Raw genomic sequence first — 19640 nt, forward strand, 5'->3', positions numbered from 1 at the left:
CAATCTACCTCTGCATACTATGCTTGTTCTGCTGTATGTAGATGTCCCTTTATGTGGCCCAGGTCCTGCTTTTGGTTTCTCCACTCATTTCATCAGAACTAAGGCGGGATACAAACGGGCAGGGGAAGACGTCTTGGAGGTGTATTCTGCTGAATACGGAGCCTCCAGACCGCCCGCCCCGGGGGCGTGGCTCAGGAGATGGGGCTTCCACATGGGGGGCAGTGAAGACGCCTCACCTGGGGCCGTTTCTGACCCGCAGTTTCCAAACCGCCGCCTCGGAGGACACTGCAAAGAGAGAGGCAGCTTCCTCACAGGCGGCCAAAAACGGGGCTTTTTTTTTCCTTTGCCGGCTGGCGGATGCGCAGCTGCGCAGCTGCAGCGCTAAGCAGCGGCGGCAGAAAGCCTATGTGCACATTTAAAGTGCCCAAGCCCCTTTAAAACTTTTTCTCCCGCTCTGCCCAAGAACAATGGTGGTCTCCTGCCAGCTGGTGATCAGCTGGTGTTGGCATCCTTGTCCGCTTGCACTTTGCCAGTGTCACCAGCATCATAGATGCCTCCTCTCCTTTGGTCCCCGCGCTCCTGCTGAATCTGCAATGCACAGCCACAGCTGTCGCCGCTGCCACCACTGTCCCCCTGCCATCCCCCATCACCTCCCTTGTATATATGTAAATATTTACAGTTTTAGCGGTTTTTATTGTTAGGTGAAAATGGCACAGGAATGTGTCTAGGGGCTCACTTTAAAGTCCAAACTTTCCAAGCAGCGCATGCGTACATGTTGCTCTAGGGTTAGGGTTAGGGTTAGGGTTACGAGTCTTAAAATGCACTGCAGCTGTGCTGCAGCTTCCACACCTGCATGGCAGCTGACGCTGCAATTAAAGCCTGACTGCAAACTGCGCATGTTCCAGGACCCCGACTCATTATGTGACGCAGCAGACACGGAGCTTTTAAATGGGCAACTTAAATTAGCGGCGTAGCAATTCTGGCGTACCGGTGCAGCAGCTTACAGATGGAGCTGCGCAGCTGCGCATCAAACGGAAAAGAAGCGGAGAAAAGCAGCACCTTTTTAATGCCGCTTCTTCCCGCTTGGGGCGTGCAGGGGGCGTGTTCATGGTGGCATTCAGGTAAGGCCCGTCTGAAGGCTCTACCTTCATGACGTCATGAATACACCCCTTTTTGCCCATCTGTATCCCGCCTAAATGTTCAATTAAAGATCCTGTATTATCCCTATCCTCTCCTGCTTGTACACGGTGCTTTGAGCTTAATTTGTCCATCACAACGAAACTCTATCTCCTACTTTGGTATCTGCAATTTGTGTCTTGGTTGTCAATATCCTCGCTGAACTGTTCCTGATTTTGTTCTACCTGGGCTCTAGGATCTTGAAAACTTGCGAACACCGAGAACTTAGCCATACTGAGAATTGGTGTGTGTAGTTTTTAGAACAGGGGTAGGGAATCCCTTTCAGTTTGATTCTTCTGGTTCAACCTTTGTAGGGGCAGGCCACATGATGTCAGACTGGGTGGGCATATCCCCTGACATGATGTGGCTCTTTCCTGAAACATCACCTGTAGCTCCTTTAGCCTGTGCTTGGTTTTAAGTGAAGTAGGCTTTTCCTATGGGGAAGCTCATCAGTGCACTGCCTATAGAAGTGCTCCCTCAGCCACTGCTTTGGCCAGAAACTAGCATCTCTCTGCCTGGGCTTTTCCTAGTTAGGGGAAGCCCTATGTTAGCTGCCCAGTTAGTTGCAGGGGGTGCCAAATATGAAGGACACCAGCATTTCTGGCTTCTCTGCTCCCATTGCCTTCTCTATACAGTTCACAAAAAATGCACAGCAAAGCAATAAACTAGTCATATTAAAGCACTCCCACAAGGGGCTAAAAGAGAAGAAGTAAATAAGAAAAATGTATCAGTAAAAGAAGGACCTTTGTCTGACCCCTGAGCCAAATGGATAAGACACTTGGTGCTAAACATGCCATCTCTGAGGAGAATGTACTACAGACTAGGGGCTGCAGTTTGTGCTAGTCAGCACTCATCTCACCTCAGAAGGTGGCATAGAATAGTCCCACTATGTGACCTCAAATCCACAAAGACATTCATGTGGAAGTAAATGGTTTTTCAGATATTCGATATATTGTATTGTTAACATATTGTTGAAAGGGAACTACAACTGCCTCACACACCTGTAATGCCAAAATATGTATAGTATTTGTCCAAGAAACAAATGTAGGAGTGGTAGTAGGAGATAGTTTGCCCATCACAGTGGGCATCTGATCCTAGGATAGGAGAGAAGATCCACAGGTTAACTCAGCCCCTGCTCAATCTGCTATCCATTGCCCAGCTTTACAGGGAACATGGTAAGACACTGCTGTACATAAGTGAGGAATTTTCCCAAAAGAGAAGATATTCTTAAAATTAAAGAAAGGAGCACTTTCATAGATTGTCATATTTCTTACCTTGCATTTCATGTGATCTCAGTGCAAAAGAGAACTGGTGATTTGAAGCACTGTTGGACTGGCTGTGACTCTGCAGACCTGTTGTATGATCTGGATGCCTATGAATCACCAGAGAAGCTGTAGTATTATCTGAACTCTTTTTTTAAAAAAAGAAAAAGGAAACAAAAACATAAATTTTGTTTCTATCAAGATAGGGAAACATGGATATGCACACATACACACAGATACAGTTTTATTAAAAAATCAGATTTAGACACCTGGCCAAGCTTGTGCACATGCCCTATATTAGAACAAAACAGTATTTCCCTAAACCTAAAACTCCAATCGCCTCCAGCCAACATGACTAGTTTAGATCATGCCAGGTTGGAGAAGGCTGGATGAGAATAATTTAGAATTTGATCCAGCCTGATCCAGTTGTGTTGCGTCATGTGGGACCCCTCCACATAATGTTCACACAGCACCCACAACCGACTGGACAGAGCCCTGTGTGTTTCTTGGACAAAAGAGTTTGTGCACCTGGGAGGTGAGCGTTTGTTTCCCGGCTGCCACCCGTTCCCTTCTTCACCCCTGGCAGAGAGGCAACTAGTAATAATGGCATACACTGTATGCTGATTTTCCTCTCAAAGTTAATTTGTATCTTTAGAAGGGGCAGAAAAAAAAGCAATAGGAAGGTATTAATCTGCTTAACATTTCTAAGTACATCATCCAAGGGATTTTGTTTTTTTAATCTTACATATGCTCAGCAGAGTTACTGGCAAAAACTGTACATTTTCTTCATTTCATCCTTTCAACATCAAATGGTAAGCAGCAAAAATTGGATCAGACTTCAAAGCCTGCGCTGTGCTCCCAGTCACAGAGCGACTCCTCCATTTCACATATTGAATTCGAGCAGGATATCAAAGTGCTACCAAAGAACCTCAGGTCCTTACAAAAAAAGAGGCTCTAACATCTGTAGAAAGTGAAGTGCACAGACAAATCACCTCAGGGAGCAGCTAGCATTTATTCTCAGCAGCAGATTTCCAGCCTTTTGATTCCCTTATTCACTGTACCTCCCTGTCTTTCTACAGAACTAAAGTTCTTAGCAAGCAGACTTTTGTCTCAAAGACTTCAAAACACCCCTAACAGTTTCATGTTCTGATGGTTATGCCAAGCAGCCGTGAACACACTTCAGAACTGTGGATTCAGGAATTTTATGTCATTTTAGAGTCTAAACTTCATGCTACCTTGTTTGTTTGTTTGTCAAGAAAATCCAGGTCTGCAGGAGAAGTTGGGCTGCTCCTTTGCTGCCTAAAACACAAATTGTTATTGTTATATGTTGTTGTTGTTATCATCATCATCATTACAGTTACTGTTGTTTGTACTGACATTTCCCAGCTTGTTATCAAATCTGCTCATTAGTCACAAGACAATTTAATTACTAGGGCAAAATAACTGTAGATTTCCCACTTATTGGTTTACATTTTTAAAAAGGCATTATAATATTTAAAAAATATTTAAAATATTTACATTTTTTAATTTTTTAAAAATATTATAATAAATATTGCTTAATGGCCTGTGCTTCCCCAGAATGAACCTAGCCAGTTCAGGATGTGTGGCTGGCTAAAGATTTATCTGTTGTTGAGTAAAGTCTGGTAGGTGGGGGCTATTCATAGTGGTGGTCCACGCACCAGTGCTGGTCTGCAAGCTATCAGCTGCTAGTCTATGGCAAGCTTCCAGGAAGGTTAAAAAAAGCCAATTGTAATCAATGGGCACAAATGTTCCTGGCCAACTGGAGGAAACATGCAGGTCCCCATTTAGCTTAAGAAGTCCTGCAGTAGGTTTCTCTTAGTGAAGCAGCAGATGGAATCCTGCATTGCTCTTAGGGGTATGGAACCACTCTTTTGCAGTAAGAAAACACACACACACACACACACACACACACACACAAGAATGGAATTTCCCCATCACTTTGTATATGTACAGTAAGTGGTTTTGCTGTTGTGTGCCTTCTGACTTGACAATCTTAAGGGGACCTTGTCACAGGCTGAGAGTGTGTAACTTGTCAAAGGTCACCCAGTGGGTTCCCATGGTTGAACAGTGAATAGAACCCTGGTTTCCAGAGTCATAGTCCTACACTCAAACCACTATACCATGCTGGCTGTAATAAGTACCTAGTGGGTACCAAGTGGTAACTACTTCTCATTGGAACAAGAACCTAATAACATTAACCTTTAAAGCTGATATTCCTTCCCCTTATTATTAAGGAAAAGGAAAGGAAAGGAAAAAGTCTTAACAGGCAACATGTCAATTTTAATGTATTACTTCCAAATTCTGATACATTCCTAAGAAAGAGAGTGAGATTGTCAGAATGAGTAGAAAAGATATTTGTACTTAAAATTGAGCCACAGGACTCCAGTGCTTAGTTTCCAGGAAAAGATTCTGGGGCTTAAGCCTATCTAGAAACACAGGCAGAAAGCCTTTTCTTGAATTCCTGATGTATTTGTGCCATCTGTGTCTGTGTGCAAGTGTGGAAAATACTTTCTGAACAGGTGCATAGAGCATTTTAAAATTGTCTTCACATATTCCATGTTTAGGCCCTGGTATTAAAATCAGATGCTGGGGTCACTTCATTTTTCAATGTATAGTTGGGCACCAAATGGAAAAATATTTTAAATTATAAATTAACTGTTGCTGTATAATAGTTAAGAGTTATTGGTTCCTGTGGAGAAACTGCCAGGGACACAGGGTGCAAATAAATAACAAAGCATGATTGGTGCTTGCTTTGTTTAGTGAGAGGGAATTTGTGCAGTTGGAATATCTGGTTATAAAAACTGAAACCCTAGTTGAGGCTGAGTCCAAACACAAATTTGGTCACTTTAGGAATCAAACAGAAGATGGCATATAAGAAGACAAATTTGTTGTTATTTTATGCCTTCATGTCATTTCCAACTTACGGTCACTCTAAGGCAGCAGTTATCAACCTGTGGGTCATGACGCCTTTGGGGGTCGAACAACCCTTTCACAGGGGTCACATAAGACCAGGGGTAGGCAACCTGCGGCCCGCGGGCCGGATGTGGCCCGGTGAGGCCTTGGGACCGGCCCCAGCCTGGTCCTGCCGCCGGGGCCTTTGGGGGGCAATTGTCTATAGAAGCCTCAGAAACATGCATTTATATTAACATTTTTTAAAAAATCAGCAAATTTTTTTGCATGTCCTCCATTTTTTTAAAAAAAGTGTCTTCCATTTATAATGGGGCTTGGGTGCGGTGGCGCATCAGCACACACCATTCATTTTTCTAATGGAAGGGGGGGGCTGGACCCCAAGAACCTCCCCTTGGCTATGTCCTTGGTCACCACAACATGAGGAACTGTGTTAAAGGGTCGCAGAAGGTTGAGAACCACTGCTCTAAGGTGACCTATCCCATGGGTTTCTTGACAAGATTTGTCCAGTGGAAGTGTGTTGTTGCCTTCCCCCTGAGGCTGAGAGTGTGTGAGTTGCCCAAAGTCATTCAGTGGGCTTCCACAGCTGAGCAGAAATTCAAACCCTATTTTGTGGACTCTCAGTCCAAAATATGAACCCCTACACCACACTGGCTCTTAAGATTTGTTCTGATGACGTTTGCCTTTGCCCTTCTCTGAGGCTAAGATTGTGTAACTCACAATGTGTCACATAGTGGGTTTCCATAGTTTGGCAGAGGGGAATCAAATGCTGGTCTCCCAGACTCCCAGTCCAACACTCAAACTACTACACTGGGGTGGCTCAAGAAGGCAAATCACAATTTTCTAAAAGTCTGGTTTATTTACTGCACCAAAGAAGGCAAGTTACAATTTTCTAAAAGCCTGGTTTATTTAAAGACAGTTACCAAAAAAAAAAAAAAAAAAAAAAGAAAAAAAAAAAGAAAAAAAAAAGACAAATCATAAGTCAAAAGTGGGCCACACAGGCTACATACAACTCCTGGGGTGTCAAAGTAGGGCATCTGATCCCCCAAACCCTGTAAAATAATTTAATTAATTTTCCACCCATCTCCCATCCATAATGACTTAAATGCTGTAGGAAGTAAATAATATAGATAATTAAACCTGTTATCCTTACTTTCATCTGATGGAGGGATTCTGGCAGGTTTTTAAGGAACGTGGGAGGCACTGGAAAGCAAAACTCCTGCATTTTGCAGAATTTCTGAGTTGTTGGGGTGGGTGAAAAATTGCCCTGATTTTTTTAAAATTAAATTAAGGAGTCTGGCAGATTTGGTGTGCCAATGCATCCCACCAGGGGTGTAAGGGAAAAAACTGACAAACTCCCCACAGTTTTCCCACAGTTTCCCAATCTACTATGGAGTAAGGAGACAGTAGTTATCAGTGAAGTACAGTTGGTCCACCATATCCACTGATTCAAGCATCCATAGCTTTAAATTATTATTATTATTATTATTATTATTATTATTATTCATTTATATAGCACTGTAGATTTACACAGTACTGTACATGCAAACAATAAAATCAATAAAAATGAAACCTGCCAATGGTGTTCATTCTACAAAATACATATAAAACAGGAAATAATAATACAAAATAGAATTAGATAAAAATAAATGGGCAACAAATTAAATTATTATTATAGTTTATTTCTATAGCACTGTACACGTACACAGTGTTGTATATACAGATAATCAAGCAATAAAAATATAAAACCTGCCAATGGCGTACAATCTACAAAATACATATAAACAGTAAGTAGTAATATAAAATAGAATTAGTTAAAAAAAAACAGGCAACAATTAAAACATCAACATCCACTATCTAATCAAATATCAGATAAATATTCACACAGTGCTTTCCTGAACAGGGTGGTCTTCAGCTCAAATTTAAAAGTCATAAATGAAGTGATGAGCCATGTTCGTTGGGGGAAGAAGGTTCCAGGAGTGAGGGGCAGCAAGTGAGAAGGGACAAATCCGGGACGGAGCAGCAGAGATCCTAGGGCCCATTCACATTACAAAAAAAATCGGTTCTGAAACCGATTCAATCACGTGAAGTTCCTACTCACCCCGAATCTCACACAAGCGAATCCGGGGCTTGCACACCCGTTCCGTGGTAAATGGCCCCTAGCGTGCTGTTTTTGAAATCGGCGCAAATACCGTTTCTTTTGGAAAACCCCGGGTCCTGGGAATGAGAACTTGGCCTCGATCACGATCGAGGCAAATTGAGGGAGGGATTTAGGTCAGAGGGTGGGCAAAGGGCAAGGCATTTCCTCCCCTCATCGGAGGGGAGGGGGAGGAGGAAAGAGCCCTGGGAAGAAGGGAGCAAGGGAAGGCATTCTTTAGGAGCCTCTTTTCCCTGCATCCCCTGCCCAAAGCCCTCTGTCGCTGGGCATTCCTTCCCTTGCAGGAGGAAAAAATTCAGGTCACGAACGGAGCTCACGTCAGGCAACCCCCCCCTTTTCAAATTCAAACAATTTTTTTTGGAGCAAATATGCGCATTGAATACATTATGTTTGTATTCCAGAGGCACATGGAGCTGAGCTTGCACTTTATATCCTTGGATCTCCTTGCCTTCTGCAGAGGGGGAAGCTACAAATGTTGCAAACAATCAATGTTACATTTTTAACAATTTTTTTGGAGCAAATATGCGCATGGTTTGTCTTCTTGAGCAGATACAGCAAGGGAAGCAAAAGGAAAGCTAATGTTGCTTTTAAAAGCATAAAAAAAATGCATGGCAATCCCATCCTTTGCCTGGGACAGGGGCAGATCTGACCCCAAAGCCCACAGGTTAATAAAATAAAAGAGAGAGAGAGAGGCATCTCTCTCCCTGCTTCAGCCGCTGAAACCCCTGTGCCTGGCTCTTTAAAAAGGGAGGACACTTTCCCCGATGCCCTGCAAACGTCACCATGACGATAGCTTGATTGGCAGCAGCCACCTCGCCAGCAGACACAGAATGCATTCGATTTCTAATTTGCAGGTCAAAATGCATTCGATTTCAAATTTGTAGTGGGCACTTGCTAACGGAGCGATTCGGGGGAGGGGCATCCGGATCAGCCCAGTTCCTTCCAGGTCTTTTAGACCAGTATGAATGGGGCCCTAGTCTGGGACAGCAGACCTTGACTACTAGAATGGAGGGTACGAGTGGGAATGTACGGAGAAAGAAGTTCAGATAAATAAAGAGGGGCCAGTCCATGCAGGGCTTTAAAAGTTAACAACAGAAGCTTATACTGGATATGGAAGGGAAAGGGGAGCCAGTGAAGGGATGATAATAAAGGAGAAACATGGTCAAAGCAGTGAGCAGATGTAATGATGCATGCCGCTGATAACTGATAAGTTTTCCTAGGGACAATGTGTAAAGACAGAACAGTAGGGGACCCAAAATAGAGCCCTGGGGAACTCCAACAGATAAGGGAACAGAGGATGAGGTCTGACCATGGTGACCACTGCAAAAGATCTATCTGACAAATAAGATTTAAACCAGCCAAGAACGGAGTTCGAGAACCTGAGGTCAGAAAGTATTAAAAGAAATTAAAAACATCAAATATCAACTATCAAATAAAATATCAGATAAGAATCAGATAAACAATCACACAATGCCTGGGAATGCTTCCCTGAATAATATAATCTTCAACTCAGTTTTGAAACTGCTTAAATACATACACACTCACACACACACATTCCAAAAAATAAACCTTGATTTTGCCATTTTATATAAGGGAAACCATTTTACCACACCATTGTTTTTAATAGGACTTGAACATCCATAGGTTTTGGTATCCATGGGGGATCCTGGAACCAAATCCTTGCGGATACAAGGGTCGACTGTACATATTTACCAGTGTGCTGGATTATAGCTGAAAATATTGCATTCCCTCTCTGTTTCAGCATATTACATGACGTAACTTAAGGCTGAATCCTGCTGCTGAAGTCAATGGGTGTATTCATAGCCTATGAATGGATGTATTCATAAAACCCAAACCATCCACCCAGCAGGGACTCTTGAAACAAATGGGCCACTTCACTGTCACAGGAATTAGCTCACATGGATCTTTCAAGGATCATGCATATGCAAACGGAAGAGAGAGATATTCAAATGGATAAATTACAAATTACATAAGTCTTATGTGTGTATTTCCAGAGAGGTAGTTGTGTTACTCTAAGGTGATGGGAATGAAGAACAAGCTTTGTGGTACCTTAAAGATACTAACATGTTTATTATGGCTTTCAGGCACTACAGTGCACTTCATTAGATGCATGAGGTCTTATCCTGAGTTACAGGAAAAAATCTCTGTGGTGGAGGGTTTGGGGAGGAAAGGTGAATTGTAAAAAGTGAAGTCAAAGGGAAGAGAAACAGGAAATTATGAAATTTGGTAATCAGGCAGTCAGTGGGACCTCTGTGGAGTCGAAGGCTTTCATGGCTGGCATCCATAGTTGTTTGTGGGTTTTTCGGGCTATGTGGCCATGTTCTAGAAGAGTTTTCTTCCTGATGTTTAGCCAGCATCTGTGGCTGGCATCTTCAGTGAATGCTTGCCTGGAAAGAGTTGAGTATATATATATACTGTGTCACCCTGGGAAAGGAGGAGTGATTTGCATGTATATTATTTTGTTGCCAATGACAGGCCTCAGGGTGGGAGGATATGCAAAGGAGGATTAATATCTGCTTGATTAGTGCTCATTGTCTGCTGGGAATTCCCTGACCCATTTCTCATTTGCATTTGTTTAGTCTTCAGTTTGCTGTTTTTCAGGACTGGAAGCCAAATCTTGTTTACTTTCAGGGTTTCCTCTTTCCTGTTGGAACTGTTCAGGTGTTTGTGGATTTCAATGGCTTCCCTGTGCATCCTGAAATCGTAGTTGTTGGCATGGTCCAGAATTTCAGTGTTTTCAAACAACATTTTATGTCCAGGATGGTTTATAATATGTTCTGCTACTGCTAATTTTTCCAGCTGACCCAGTCTGCAGTGTCTTTCATGTTCCTTGATTCTTGTTTGCACACTGTGTTTGGTGGTCCCTATGTAGACTTGTTCGCAGCTGCATGGTATGCGGTAAACTTCTGTGGCTGTGAGAGGGTCTCTCTGGTTCTTGGCTGAGCAAAGCATTTGTTGGATTTTCTTTGTAGGTTTGTAAACCATTTGAAGGTTGTGTTTCCTCACCAGTTTCCCTATTCTGTTTGTGACTCCTTTGATGTATGGTAAAAATACCTTCCCTTTGGGTGGTTGTATGTCTTCCCTCATCTGGGTTTTTCTGGGCCTGGCTGCCCTTCTGATGTCTGAGCTGGAGTAACCATTAGCCTCTAGACCTCTATTGACCACCCAAAGGTCCTGGCAAGCCCACCTCAAATTTTTGTGGTCGAAAAAAAGTTTTTTTTGTCTGAAACACACAAACATTTTAAAAACATTTGCAGGGCTATTTCGTGCTTTTCTGGGGTGCTTCACCTAAACAACCATCTTCCCCCTCAGAGAGCCACTGTCAGTGACAAGTCAGCACTCCTAGCTTCTCCAGTGACAGTTCTGATGACACACTTGTGGGCTTCAAGGGGAGCCAAAACTCTGGTAGTATGTGTGCCCAACCCAGCTTAGTATATCATGAACAACCAGCTGTTAAAACTCTGGCCCAGCCCAACTATTTGGTAGAGTGGTGCCTGAGGCAACAGATTTCCATGAATGGGCAGCAAACTGTTAGTGATTTCATGTGCTATAATTATATTTTTACTGCCAGGAAAGTGTGTGGTATTTATGCAGTTTTCTCTCTGGTGCCAGAATGATAGAAATACCTTTATGTACTATCTACTGACTATAACTTGGGGCAGAGAGAAGAACTCCACCATTTACTCCTCCACCTGAGGTAGCAAAATGTCTTGGACCAGGCCTGAGTTCCCTCTCCCTCTTACATATCTATAGCTTGGATGCCACTCCTGGAAGTTGGAAGGTGTTTTTCATCCATATCGTTCTGCCTTCCCCCACCCTTATTCTGTGTTTGAGCCTGTGAAACAGTGTGTGAAGGTGCAGTAGGAAGGAACATTCAGAGAACATATAATAACCATTCTGCATTTTTTAAATGTAAAGTTTGTTTTAAGTTTTGTTTAAAACAGAAAGAAATAATGTCAGTCACATTTCATGACCCCTACACATCTCCCCAAATGTAGTTGTATGATCCTACATTTTGATCTTGACTTTAGAAAGTAGTAGTCAAAACTTAGTCTAAGGCTGCTTCCACATTGTAGAAATAATCCAGTTTGAAACCACTTTAACTGCCACGGCTCAATGCTACGGAATTCTGGGAATATTAGTTTCTTGCGGCCTCAGAGCTCTCTGATATAGAAGACTAAATATTTCACTAAACTATAATTTCTAGAATTTCATAGCATTGAGCCATGGCAGTTAAAGTGGGGTCAAACTGGATTATTTCTGCAGTGTAGATACAGCCAAGGCCTGAAATTCTATGCACACTTTCTTAGAAGCCCTACTGAACATAGTGGAACTTACTTGTAAATAAACATGCACAGGACTGAGATACATGAAATCCTGTGTAAGAAATAATTCTCATTTAATGTCTTGTCCTGTTTCTGTAGGTATATTTACAAAGGAATATCAATGACTGACTGATGCATAATTTTATTTAGCATTACTACACTGTTTTTAGCTACCAGAAACATTGTGCAATCTACTACTTCTGATTTTTTAAAAACCATCAATCCTTTCAACTGTACCATTGTTAAAATGCAAGTGCCGCTGCTTCCTTTGATCTGGTGTGGGAAAGGTTTTGCATGTGCTGAATGTATCATGTTCTTTGAAACACCTATTAGATCTTGACAGGTACAGTGAGACGTATTGTAATACTTTGTTTAGAGGTATTGTAGAGTAAGTTGAAATGATAAATGCTACCATCATATGAATGTAAATTATCTGCTTTGCTTTTGAAATGCCACTCAAGACAAAACTGAACTAAAGGGAAAGAGAGTCTTTTCTTGCCACTGCAAACAGCAAATCAGTTGGAAGAAACCAATCAGATCTTCAGCAACAGAGAGATTCCTCCTGCTAGATAGTGGGGATTCCCTCTGCAGAATGAACATTCACTTTTAATAAGAACATATAATGACATACTGAAGTCATCCATAACCACGCAATGGTAGGATGATGTTTTGGGGCAGTGGGCGTCATCAACCTACAACTGCTCATTTATGGATGGTTTCAGCATTTTATCAGCTAGGATCATGTTGATGATATACACCAATGTAACTTTCAGTTACACCTGCATAAAAGACTTTGAATGACATTGTGAAAAGGAAGCAGCAACATTACCCTACCATGTCCTAGCTGGCAGAAGGGAACAGCTGAGGGCATGCCAGGCAGCCTGGGAGTGGCAGCATGTGTTACCACAGTGGGGTGACACCAAATCTAGTGATGCCACTGGATCATAATCAGAGAAGATTGGAATATGTTATCCCATTTATCAGCAAAATCAGTGGGTACTCATAGAAAGGTGTATTCTCTCTCTCTCTCTCTCCCTCTCCCTCTCTCTCTCTCTCTCTCTCTCTGTGTGCATACACACATACATACATACACTGTGTAATAGTGTATATATAAATATGCTTTACAGACAGCTCCTAGCAAATTCCAGACACCTCAGAGAGGCGTAGAACAAAAAAACTGCACATATTCCATACAGTGATTATTTCTTACTAAGACATAGCAGTGAAGGAATTGATGTTTTATTAACTGAAATATAGTAAGTATAGAGAATGCACTGAGATATGTCGGCTATTTTGTAGTAAGGTTTAGTCACAGCAATATACTGGACTACAACTCTTACAATCACCAGGCAGAAGGTGGGAATGAGCATCTGATATGTCTAGACAGCATTATATTGTGGAAAGCACTGATTCATAGCAGCTATCTAGACTAGAGGACTTCCTCAACACTTCTAAGAGATCCCCAAGATTGAACCTGAGATCATTGGCATACAAAGCATATACTCTGCTCACTGAGCTGTAGCTCCTTCTCCAAACATGTTCAGAAGACATGTTGCAACATTTTCTTTATAAACACGAAAGTGAAATAACCACTAGTAACACAACCTCTAGCATAGATTTTGACAACTAGAACAGAAAATGACTGAAATCTTTGAAGAAATTATGAATTCGTTTCAGAAAGGCCATGTTTCCTGCAAACAAAGGATTTTTAATTTTTATAAATCATTTACAAAATCTGCACCTTAGAACTTATTCCCCCAGCCCATAACATTACAAGAAAGTAAATGTGTAAAGAGATCTGGTCGCATCTTTCAAACTAACTGAAAGAAAGAAGTTGGCAGCATGAGCTTTCATAGACTTCAGTGTGCTTCCTCAGATGCATTTGGAGGAAGTAGATTTAAGACTAGGAAAACACATGCTGCCAACATCTTTCTTTCAGTTAGTGTCAAAAGTGGTACAAGATCTCTCTACATACTGATTCTGTCTACAGACTTACACAGCTATATCTTTGAATTTCTACCAAGAAAGTAAATGTAATTGTAACTACTACTACTAGTAAACAACAATTACTACTATTACAACAACAACAACAACCATAAACATACTATGAAAGTCACCCAGTTGATGGTTATACGTATGAATGAAACAAAAGTCTGATTGGTAGAGTCTGCTGTCCTTTATATCAGGCTCCAAGGGAAATGACACAAAATCAGCATTTTTTTAAAAAAAAAAGTAGGTGAAGTTGTCTGATTAGTCTCAAACCAGCACAACAATGTTCAGGATGTCAATCTCACTATCAGGTTTGGTCTAGATCAGTTCATAAATGTGCATTTTAGAACAAATCTAAGCCTAAACATCAACATTAGTTCATAATTTAGTTCATAATTTTGCATAAAATTATAGAGCAAAAAAACAGAAATCTAAATTGTTCAGATGGTGCCAGAACTAATTGACTGGTCAGGTCCAAAACTTTTTTACAGTTTTCTGTTTGACCACAATAGATTGCAGGTTTAGTTTAGCAACTAATTTATCCTTCTTTTTGTTTTTCTCTCACATATCAAGATTTATGTATAGCATATGTGAGGCATGACAGAAAACTAAACAGACAGACAAATTAATATGTACAGATTTGTGCCACTTAAGCTATTTGCTCTGATCTATCCCAACCATTCACCTACTGCTTCTGTTTAGACATCAACCTTTTCTTGGCACTCCCAACTTATCTTTGAGGATCTTTGTGCCTTTCAAAAATTTCAAATAGCCTTCAAGACACTCATCTGCTCCTTATAACTTCCCACAGGGTACTCCTCAAAGCTATGCAGCCTGCAATAAAGACTGACAAATTAGACTATTGTTTACGGTATATCCACAGTCCTTTGTTCATTGGCAAGTTTCAGTCATTCAGTCATTGGCTCATTGATTTCTGCTCTTCAGTTTGCACTTCTGTGCTTCCACTGGCTGAACAATGAAGTTCAGCATTGAACATTATCATATAGGGAAAATTGGGGTTTAAACATAGATCGTTCTATGAAAATTGTGCAATCGCAATTAGCATTTTCACATGACATTGTGATTAAATTGCCACGAGGAAAGCCTGTGAATGATTTGTTGCTGTTTACTGCCTGTTTATTCCCAGGATAATGGCAATTTAATTGCAATGTGTGAGAAAATGTTAATCACGATTGCACGATTTTCACGGGATAGTCAGTGTTTAAATTCCCCAATATTCCCTATGTGATGAAGTCCATTGTTCGGAATCAAGACCACCAATTTGTCATTGCTGGTAAGCTGGAAGCTAGAGATATATTTTGCTGTACAACAGCACTCCATTGACAGGAGCAGCTTTAGGCAGTATCAGGCATTTCCTACAAAACCTAAAGAAATACTGAATGTAGGGTATTATCCTTCTAATACCCACAGCTTTTGAAAATAACTGTATTTCTCTTCTGAATGGCCATTATCATACATGGGATATGTGCCCCCATCCCGAAGGAGATGCCAAGCAGGGCCAATTCGAAAATAAGCCCAATTATGTAATTACCACATGTGAAGAGCGACACTGCAGTCGTTCCAAATGCAAAGCGGAGCGAGTGCAAAATAAATGATCACAAAAGTACATACCATGCGGATTCTCCAATTTGAACTGGGATCCTTGTGCATGCCCAGTGGGGCTCTGAACGCGTCGTGAAGAAGGGAGCCACTTCCCCTGTTTCTTGTGTCCTGTTTCACGTGAATGAAGGTGCTACGTGAAATATAGATGTAGGGGTGTGTGTGTGTGTGTGTGTGTGTATATATATATATATATATATATATATATATATATATCTGTGGGTACAGGCACTTGGTCTATGCACATTATAAGTGCACTTTATACATGTATATCTGTACATATAGATGGACGCACCTATGCATATGTGTGTGTGTATATATATAGGTGCATCCATCTATATGCACAGATGTGCCACCAGGAAAAGTGTCAGCAGGTATGCCACTATATGCTCTAAGCACATGTAGTTGTAAATAGAATGTGTGTGTTTCAGCTCCTCAAGGCGCAGACACACACACACACACACACACACACACACAACACACACACTTATATACATATATACATATATACACACATTACTTCCCCCGTGTGTGTGTGTGTGTGTATGTATGTATGCTTACACACACACACACACACACACACACACACACACACACATGTATATATGTATATGTATATACATATATATGTGCATGTATACACACCCATACCATTGGAAACATCTGCTTTTCCACTAGAAGTGGAAGGACTACCAGAAGCAAAATAGAAGCAAGATTGTAGCGAAGCTTCATGGGAATTGTAGTAGCTTTCTAGGTTGGGGGGGACTACCAGGACAGAAGCAAACATGCATTCCACACCAACACAACTTCGAACTCAATGCAAATCAGCCTGGGAGAATTTGGTAGTTCACCAGATTTAGCTATTCCGGGGTTCACTTTGGATTGGGCTCATAACGACTGCACAATGACAGCAATTGTGTATGATAATCTCTTGTGCATTAGCGTGAATAACCATAACTGACTCTGGGATGACTTTGGAATAGACTAGAAGTTTTCGTCATGTGATAATGGCCATTGAAACTATAAGCAAACTTTTGACTACATTTCATTTGAGACTGGTAGGGCTGCCTGATGTCAGGTAAAATTACTTCTTTGGCTAACTCTAGTCTAGAATATGTATTCAAGCCAAAAAGTTAGGTTGATGAAACAAAGAGAGGAAGGAAGGAAGGAAGGAAGGAAGGAAGGAAGGAAGGAAGGAGATTCTGGTCTTTTGCATCCTTGAGTACAACTATACAATGGAAAAATCATCCTGAGTAGGTACAACCAAGATCCCAATGTGAGAATATAAGTTTATGGGAGAAAACATTCACTCTTCTATTCCCCCTTACAACCACCCTTGCCCTTCCTGAAAGCCTCTCTGGAAGGTGGTGGTGGTGGGATTCTGAACTATGTGGGATGGCATGAGTAATCTTCCGAAAGAATGAAGAAATATCTCAAATTAGGCTTGAAACCAAAGGCAATATTCTTAAATTATCTCAGGATCTAAACACTACTGCTTATACAGTTACACTAGTATTGCTCTGTGATTCATTTTGTAACACTTCAAATATTTTTACCATAGAAATAAACATTTCAACATAGGATCAGTGTCTTGTTTAAAGCATAGCTATGTTTGTCATAGTAAAAATGATAGAGACAGCCCCACCTTCATCAGATCAGATGTACTAACATAAATGAAGCTTAGTCATGGAAACAGCTGGTCTTTCACTTGTATGAAAATAGCATTCACAGATTCATCCATCTTGAATACAACAACAGCTGATAACTCTCACATGCCCTAACATTTGATGGGAGCTCTGCTTAGAAATTAATGAAGTATCTCCACTCTCACAGCAACAGAGACAGAAAGAATACATATTTCAATGTCAACAACAGTAATGCACACTCTATGGGGCTGCTTCTGAAGATCAATGGGTTCAGAAGCTTCAGTTAGTTTAGGCAATGGCTGCCAGAAAGCTGGCAGATTGAAACACATCACTTAGATATTATACCATCTGCCCCGTTGGCCTACTTGTTTCAGAGCACAGTTCAAAGTACTGTTTTTGATCTTTAATCTCTAACAGTCTAGGACAGCAGTATCTTAGGAATCACCTTGATCTATAAGAAATTTAGGGGAAGACCCATGACTGTTAGAGCATATGCTTTGCATGCAAGAGGTTCCAGGTTCAATTCCTGGCATCTTCAGCTGTCCTGAAGGGCCACTGCTAGAAAGTGTAAACTAGTAGTTCATGACAGGGCCAGATAACAACTCCCAACACCTTTGATAATTGGCTATGGTGGAACTGGAGGATGGAAATTATAGTTTAACAACACTTGGTAACCCAATGTTGGAAATCATTTCAGACAATACTAAGTTTGATGTATGAATAGAAAAATATTCACAAATGTTCCCACCCTGAATGAAAGAGGGTGTCTCAATACGTCAAGACACTTCGTGGAAAAATCACAACTGCTGCAAGATATTTTCTTCTGGAAGAAAAGAACATAATGGCTGTGTTTTTTCTTCAGGAGCAGCAGCAGCAACAGCCCCCCCCCCCACACACACACAAAAGAACATGTTTGTTTTGTACAGAAACATTATTTTGAGGTGCAAAAATACCCTTATGAAATATTTTGCAAAAAAGTCCTAAAATGTTAACAATAACAGAAGAATGTATAAATACTCTCATTACAATAAGACTTCAATTTTTTTTTCATTCTTGTACATAAGAACAAAGTAAGTGAAGGTATACATTGTTAGCTAAATATGCCAGTCATCTGATTCATTACAAGATTCACTATAAGAGCCATTTTTGTCTTATGAGTGCAAGTGAATCAACATTTGTCCTGTTAAACTGATGTGTGCTTTAACTGATGTGCTTTAACTGATGTCATATATCTGTTAATTGTTGTTGTTCCCCACTTCAATCCATAGGGAGAGGCGGGTAAGAAATAAATATGTTGTTGTTGTTGTTGTTCCTATGAAACTCCCCCAACCTTGAGTCCACACCTTGCCTTGCTCTGTGTAATCATACCAGTGACGGGGCATTAATTAGTCACAAGAACATGGCCTTTTCATGTGGTGTATTTTTCAGTAGCCTGTCAGTCTCAAAGGATGCTTGGAGTAAGAGTCTGTATCTCGCTTATCAGCTCCTTTCAGATTTGTTGCTGTTCATAGAATCATAGAATCGTAGAGTTGGAAGAGACCACTAGGGCCATCCAGTCCAACCCCCTGCCATGCAGGAAATCCAGATCAAAGCATCCCTGACAGATGGCCATCCAGCCTCTGTTTAAAGACCTCCAAGGAAGGAGACTCTATCACCTTCCGAGGAAGTGCATTCCACTGCCGAACAGCCCTTACTGTCAGGAAGTTCCTCCTAATGTTCAGGTGGAATCTCTTTTCCTGTAGCTTGCATCCATTGTTCCGGGTCATGTTCTCTGGAGCAGCAGAAAACAAGCTTGCTCCCTCCTCAATATGACATCCTTTCAAATATTTAAACAGGGCTATCATATCACCTCTTAACCTTCTTTTCTCCAGGCTAAACATCCCCAGCTCCCTAAGTCGTTCCTCATAGGGCATGGTCTCCAGACCCTTCACCATTTTTGTCGCCCTCCTTTGGACACGCTCCAGTTTCTCAATGTCCTTTTTGAATTGTGGCGCCCAGAACTGGACACAATATTCTAGGTGGGGCCTGACCAAAGCAGAATACAGTGGCACTATTACTTCTCTTGATCTAGACACTATACTTCTATTGATGCAGCCTAAAATAGCATTGGCCTTTTTAGCTGCCGCATCACACTGTTCACTCATGTTCAACTTGTTGTCTACTTGGACTCCTAGATCCCTTTCACACGTAGTTTCATTCAGCCAGGTGTCACCCATCTTATATCTGTGCATTTTATTTTTCCGCCCTAAGTGCAGTACCTTACATTTCTCTGTGTTGAATTTCATTTTGTTAGCTTTGGCCCAGCTTTCTAGTCTATTCAGGTCATTTTGAATCTTAATCCTGTCCTCTGGGGTATTAGCTATTCCCCCTAATTTGGTGTCATCTGCAAATTTGATAAGTATGCTCCCAATTCTGTCATCCAGGTCATTGATAAAGATGTTGAATAGCACTGGGCCCAGGACAGAGCCCTGTTGCCTGTCTAAAAGTCATTTCCAATTTATGGCAACCCTATGGC

General features: G+C 41.3%; 1 protein-coding gene across 7 annotated transcripts in view; it reads right to left on the minus strand.

The window, feature by feature from the left end:
- The window catches only part of MYO3B (myosin IIIB), a 395071-nt gene that overhangs the window by 71977 nt on the left and 303454 nt on the right, over positions 1-19640 (minus strand). For all 7 annotated transcript variants that reach the window (XM_089519779.1, XM_089519780.1, XM_089519778.1 and 4 more), the window contains 2 exons: positions 3674-3737; positions 2451-2586 (listed from right to left, as the gene is read on the minus strand). In XM_089519779.1, the coding sequence (XP_089375905.1) occupies positions 2451-2586; positions 3674-3737 (200 nt within the window). The remainder of the gene's footprint in view (positions 1-2450; positions 2587-3673; positions 3738-19640) is intronic.

This window comes from Sceloporus occidentalis, unplaced genomic scaffold (assembly GCF_023333645.1).
Source record: "Sceloporus occidentalis isolate IW3139 unplaced genomic scaffold, rSceOcc1.0.p SCAF_4, whole genome shotgun sequence".
NCBI classification, from domain to species: Eukaryota; Metazoa; Chordata; class Lepidosauria; order Squamata; family Phrynosomatidae; genus Sceloporus; species Sceloporus occidentalis.